Source organism: Branchiostoma belcheri, unplaced genomic scaffold (assembly GCF_001625305.1).
Source record: "Branchiostoma belcheri isolate BF01 breed outbred unplaced genomic scaffold, Haploidv18h27 scaffold34, whole genome shotgun sequence".
Classification (NCBI taxonomy): Eukaryota; Metazoa; Chordata; class Leptocardii; order Amphioxiformes; family Branchiostomatidae; genus Branchiostoma; species Branchiostoma belcheri.
This window is the reverse complement of record NW_017803954.1, coordinates 1,651,525-1,658,262: the sequence shown is the minus strand read 5'-3', so window position 1 is coordinate 1,658,262 and position 6,738 is coordinate 1,651,525. Positions and strand designations below refer to the sequence as shown.

General features: G+C 42.1%; 1 protein-coding gene across 1 annotated transcript in view; it reads right to left on the bottom strand.

Moving 5' to 3' along the window:
- Positions 1-6,738, bottom strand: part of LOC109475426 (mucin-5AC-like) — a 53,593-nt gene that overhangs the window by 16,276 nt on the left and 30,579 nt on the right. The window contains 11 exon segments of the mRNA XM_019776029.1: positions 5-704; positions 1,174-1,324; positions 1,511-1,947; positions 2,277-2,438; positions 2,685-2,833; positions 3,125-3,281; positions 3,660-3,782; positions 4,281-4,512; positions 5,606-5,796; positions 6,071-6,209; positions 6,529-6,655. Of these exon segments, the coding sequence (XP_019631588.1) occupies positions 5-704; positions 1,174-1,324; positions 1,511-1,947; positions 2,277-2,438; positions 2,685-2,833; positions 3,125-3,281; positions 3,660-3,782; positions 4,281-4,512; positions 5,606-5,796; positions 6,071-6,209; positions 6,529-6,655 (2,568 nt within the window).

Below are 6,738 nucleotides of genomic sequence, written 5' to 3'. Positions count from 1 at the left end.
TCACATGGGGTGGTGGATTCTGCAGTGGTGGGGTAAGTCGTAGTAGAAACAGTGGTGGTTTCTGTAGTAGTGGTTGGGACTGCTGTGGAAACAGTGGTGGTTTCTGTAGTAGTGGGTGAGACATACGCAGTGGTTGTTTCTGAAGTGGTTGTCAGTGTTGTTGTGGAAACAGTGGTGGGAGGGACGCATTCTTCCCAGCAGCATTTTACACGGATTTCATAGTCGTAGCAGACTTGAAAGAAGCCAGTCAACTGGCTTGCATCACAGTACAGCCCACTGTCCATATCACAGGTTACACCTTCTTGAGCTACAGACTCAAATGGCACATTCATTGGCATGCCACTGATTTGACACTGTATGCCCATAGGAGTTTCACAGAAGTCATAACTGTCTCTCAAGTTGGCATAGGTTTCATTCTGGTTAGGATTGCTAGGATTGGGATATTCCTTGTTCATCCACTCCTTCCATTCACACATCTCTTGGACGTATTCACATGGGGTGGTGGATTCTGCAATGGTGGGGTAAGCCGTAGTAGAAACAGTGGTGGTTTCTGTCGTAGTGGGTGGGGTCTTGGTGGAAACAGTAGTGGTTTCTGCAGTGGTGGGTTGGGCTGTTGTGGAAACAGTGGTAGTTGTCGGCACTACAGTTGAAAGCGTGGATGTTGGTGGTACTGTGCCACCACAAGAACAGCAGTACAAACGGACCTGTAGGGCATATCAGTCTTTAATTTTATTTTCTATTTATTATATCTATTTTTATTTCTTTGAAAAATAACCACGCTGCATAATACATGTATGATTAAGTAAAGAACTTACACTGTAGCAATATCTTGTTCCCAAAAGTGATAGTTTTCATTAGTGAGATCCTTACAGAAGTGCTACCAAATTGAATGTGACACCATTTCTGGTGTGAGGCCCTCACAAATATACTATGGGTTTGACTGCTATATTACATGGAGCAAGACCCTTACCACCCTACAGGTGTACATGGTATGAGACCCCTTACAGATGTACTACTGGGGTGAGACCATTATGTATGCAATTATGGTGTGAGATAGGTAAGCCTAGTTCAGTGGGAGTATACCTTTAGCACCAGGGACACAGATCATTCCATGTACTTCCTGTACTACAGATAAGCGTGGCATGTATACAATGTACACAGATGTAACGTTACCTCATAGTCAAGGCAGAAAGGATTGTTCTGTAGTTCTGCCTGGCAGAGGAAGCCTTGGTCCACATCACAGGTTACGTCCTGGTCGACTTGCTCCACAGGAATGAGACGCATGTTGTCAGGGTTCATGGCTGATGTGCGGCACTCAATCATGCTGAAATCAAAACAATCACCATGGCAACAGAGTTTGTGATAAAAACTAACTACATGTACGAACTTCTTTAAAAGTACTGGATCAAACTTCACTTTCGATTTATGAATCCTATGCTGTCAGATACAGCTTATGTGCTGAGATGATCTGTGTGTATAATGTTCAGGTACATGTAGCTGATATTCTTACCTGGGATGCATGCAGATGTTATTCCCAGCTTGCAGGAGATGTGCAAGTGTCTCATTGTCACCAGACCCCTGTATGCTGGGCTTGTCAGAGTTGATCCAGCTTGTCCAATAGCAGACTTCGGTGTGCTCACATGGCGTGGTCACCTCAGCAGTGGTTGAGGAGACTGTTGTTGGAGGAGCGGTACTCTGTGTTGTTGTGGAAACAGTTGTAGACACCGTTGTTGGAGGAGCGGTACTCTGTGTTGTTGTGGAAACAGTTGTGGTTTCCGTGGTAGTCGGGAATGTTGGAGATGGTGACCCAGTTGGTGTACCCACTGTTGTTTTGGCAGCAGTAGTGGTCCCACCACCACTACCACCAGGGGTGGTGCCAGAGACCGCGGTGGTGCCGGACACTGTGGTGGACTCGGAGACTGTAGTCTCAGCTGCTGTTGTTACCTCCTAGGGAGTTTAAAAGATTAGGGCATCGCATCAGCATTTTTAGTGTACCATAGGCACACTGGCACTATGGTATGGACTGAAATGTCTGGGTGAACGGGTTTGATTTTTTTCAATATGGTAAGTGGACTACCAGTCTTTTTGTGACTCTGTGGGGGGATTATGCAATGCTTTGTCTTCAACATGGTGGCCATTAGTACATTGTACAAGAATCTCATTAAATATACTAGTACATGTCAGAGTAAAAGCAATTGGTTTGATAAATGTTTTGTTACTGTACATGGAATCTGTTCAAAAGGTCATGTCTTTCTTCAGCTTAAAACAACAATTACCAAAGTAGTGGTTTCAATAGACTCTGTCGTTGTTGTTGTTGTTGGCAGCAGTGTAGTTGACACAGTTGTTGAAAGGAAGGCTGTAGTGGTTGGTAGTACTGTAGTGGTGGCAGGGCAGTCCATGGGTGGGATACACTTGCCGTTGTACAGGACTGTTCCATTCTAGGAGGAAAGAAACAGGCAACATGTAAGATCAGGGAAATGATATGATGGTTTAGTACCAGTAGTATCTTATTTTTTGTTACAATTGTTGATGCAAGTACAATTTATATATTGAATCATTAAATATACTTATTTTTGTCACATTGTGAATAATAAATTTGCCTCAAGTAACAATTGTCTCTAATAACATTGCCTGAGAAATTTTTTCCTTCCTTACATGATATGTGTGTGGAAGCTATGACTTACTGGGCATTTAGGATGGCAGCCCTCCATACACTGCAGATCACAGGTGGATGGATAGGGGTCCTCACAGGTTGCTGGGCAGGATGTTCCACAGGGATCATAGTGCCACTCACACTTCTCTGGGTCCCAGTTATAGTCTTCACACTGGGTGGCTGCAGAACAATTATAACAGGCAATTGGAATGTATTATCTGGGGTACTATCATAGTTGATTTTACAAAAGCAATGTGCAGCATAGAATGAATGATCCTAAGTAAATGAAAATAATAAATGTTTTCTATGGCAGAGAATAGATTTGGTTTGCACACTTCATCTTTCCTTCCTATTTTTATTGATCATAATCAATAATATATACCATGTAATATTTTCTCAATCATGTAAGATACCATTTCATTACTATAATCTTAGTGATGTATAAGTTTGATTCATTCAAGCTGGACTTACGGCAGAGTTCGTGTGTCCTCCACCTGATGTGGACGTCCCGAGTGTTACACTTGTCTCCATAGGCAGCTACAGCGGTACAGAAACACTCACAGTCACCACCGCTGTCACAGCTGCAGGAGTCCTGCACACAGGCCTCGTAGTACGGCTCAGGGTCCACCTGGAGTGGGAGGGGGGCAGACTGGTTCACAGCTGCTTCAACATTATATAGTATGCATATCATTGAAGGACATAATTAGCAGGCCATTTAGCAAAGGTTTTTATATGCCATTGTAACCTTGTGAAAATGTGTTCAGGAACTCTTTTCAAAACCTTTTGGGGAAGAAACAAAAAGTTTTTACAATTAGGCAATCTTAAAATCGCTCATTTGTACATGTAGATTATCTGGCAAACATGATGATACTGACAGCTGATGTATGAATTAACCTACCTTTGCTTTTTTTCTACATTGACTCCTTCTTTGAAAAATGAAGATTTGTCTGCCAGAAGAACATAATCCAGACTTAATATCTAATAAAGTAATTGTTCTACACAGTACCTTGTAGTGGCAGGGGCGGAAGGTGTCAGACAGGATGATGTTACAATGTCGATGTGCCCAGGCTTGGCGGTGTGGGTGCAGAGCACAGTAGTCAGCTAGCGGTGCCTCAACATCAGGACAGGACTGGGGGACAACACAACAGATAACAGATTCATAGATCCCATACAAATATACATTCCTAGCCTCTTACTTTACATTGTCAAGCAAATTGTCCTTCATCCACACTTAAGACACATGCAGCATGTCGACTATGTACAATATTCTATTTTTGGCTGGCTCAGAAATTCACATTCAAGTACATTTAAGGTTAGAATGAACAGTAACTGTTGTTTACTTATGTTTGAATTTTATCCAGCTACACAAGGCTCATTGTTACATGTCACTCCTAGTTCAGTTAACATTACAGACTAACTGTCTGACCCGGGATCATTCCTGGAAAGACGTCACCACGTACTGACACCTCATTGCCATGAAGCAAGAAGTTTGTACAATCCCAACCCAATTGTGCTGATTAACAAATATTTAAGTATTGAGCACCAGAGTCTGATATGTACCTTTGCGTACAGTACCTTGTTGTCATTCTGAGTCTTGGAGACTACATGAATGGAGATCAGTACTTACACTGGAAGCCTTCCAGCTGTTGGCAAAGTCCTGGACTGTGGTGGCCCTGTCCAGCTCGGGCGTGTTGAAGTCATTGATTTGGTTTCCATCAAAGTTTCCACACATGCCACACAAGCGGCCTCGGTGGTTGGGCCACGCCTTGATGTACAGACGCGTGGCATTGTCCCAGTACAGGTCAATACCATTCTCCACCTTAACAATGGTGAAGAATCCACTTCTGTAGATGTTGAACCTAGGGGAAAAACACTTTACATTGAAGCAGAGCAGTATCAACAGTAACACAGATTTCCAAGTAGTTTTAGGAACAATTCTGTCGTAGGATAATTGATTAACTGACTTATGATAACTTTTACAGAGAGATTTCTTTCGTGTAGAAAGTTAAGAGCTTAGAACTTAGATAAACTAATGCTAGTTTTGGTTAGTTGGTAGGATCACTAAAAGTTGTCATTTAAAGGAGTACTAACCTCCAGAAGGAAGTGGTATTTTCCGATACATCATGCTGCAATGAATACATAACTAGTCGACTTTTTACGTAATTTCGCTTGTACGACTTGCGCGGCGCATGTTTCTAAAGCGATATCAATATCATTTTCCCCCATGCTGAACCATAATCGATACATCCGGGATATCTGGCTTACGCAATACTCATACACTTCAAGTCAACATAAACATTTTTCGGCGAAAATGGTAGGAGACATGCTGATTATTGAGAAATTACTTGCTTTACTTTGCTGGACCTGTGGCTTTGATACTATAATATCAGGATGTCTAATGCAGTGGGCGCTAGTTTCATCCTGCGTGTTTTGATTTTCTCAACTTATTTGCATGTAAGTATTAATTGAACAGATAATTAGATTACGCCACTTATGGAAAAGATAACTAGATTACGCCGTTTTTTTCATCGTCAATATTTTCGGCATAAATGAGGGGCAATAAGGACATCAAGAAGGGCAATGGTTGGTAAGATACCAAAGAACACAAAACGGCATGAATTTTTCTTATCGCCCCCGAAATGAGGTCTGTAACGCAACTTTTTCTTTAAAACATAGACACAAATGGGGTAGCGTGGTGTATTCTGGGATAGTTTTGAGGGTATTTGGAGAGTTTGTCCTGGATTCGATGCGTTTTAAGACTTGCTCGCAAAATGGGCATTTGATTGTATACTGTAAAGTAATATGCATTTTTCACTTCCTAATATTAATGCCTGTCGGAATATAGCACCTCCTTCTGGAGGTTAGTACTCCTTTAAATACAATCTAGAGTGCAATTTACTGCAATTTTTCTCCAGAAGGCCTACTGTCAGGTGCGTAGAATAAATGACATACTTGTAGGAAGTGTAGGCAACCTCCGATCCCGGGATGGGTCCAACGTGGACGTCCTTGCCGTGCTCCAGTTGGATCTGTAACTGCTGGAGAGTCACGGTGACCTTACGGGCACACACGTTACCCGACAGTCCGTTACAGGCCGTCTTCTCTGCATGGATACGGAAACTTCCAGTCTGGTTGTAGCAATAATCCTGGGGAAAAGTGATATAAAAATTTCAGCCACAGTAGTCCAGAAAGATAAGATTTTCCAGCAAAGGCTGCCACAATGCACCAAATGGCAAATACAGCTGCCATCAGCAAGGAAAGAGGGAATTGTCGAAAGGTCCAAGAGCGATTACATCAAGGACATCAATAACAGATGTTTTAAGCAGTATTGTGAATGTTTGAATTAAAGTCATACCTAAAATCTTCTAAATTAACATTCTTTTTATCGACTAGAGATAATATAAAACTCTGAATAATTACCTGGGCAATGATATACTTGCAGGTTCCTTCAAACTGGTAGCTGTTACCATCAAAGGTCGTGTAGTGGGAGTTCCCAAACATGCTACACTGAGCTGCACAGTCTTTGGTGGTGCAGGACCAGACACCTTGTCTGCATGTACTGTTACAAGGTACCAAAGTAGGGAAACGTGTTTCATGAAGATAAAAATTCGAGAAATTAGGGCTGCAGGTCAGGGAAAGAATTTTAAGATGACAAGGCTACAAAGATTTAGGAATGACAGCATGCATAGATATGGGAAATAAAGTTAATGCACTGTGAAAACTGTTGAATAGTATGTTTTTGTTACATAATATAATTATTTTGAGCAAAAATGAGACTAAGAGATAGGAAATTCATAGAGAAGAGATGTAACTTGGCATGCACTGCTAGAATTTATTTGATTATATTTGATTTGAACACTGCTGGATTCAGTGCCTACCAGGAGTTGCAGTCCACACTGATGGTCTGGCCTGGCTCGTGCATCTGCCCATTGTGCTCACAGCGACAGTTCTCTGGCAACACACACTCATTCCCATCCCGAACCAGTCCGTGGGGACACTGGCACCCTGGTAAGGGTGCAGAGAAGGTCAAAATTTAACAAGGACAGTAGATACACGTAGATATAAGTATACACATAGGGCTCATAGAT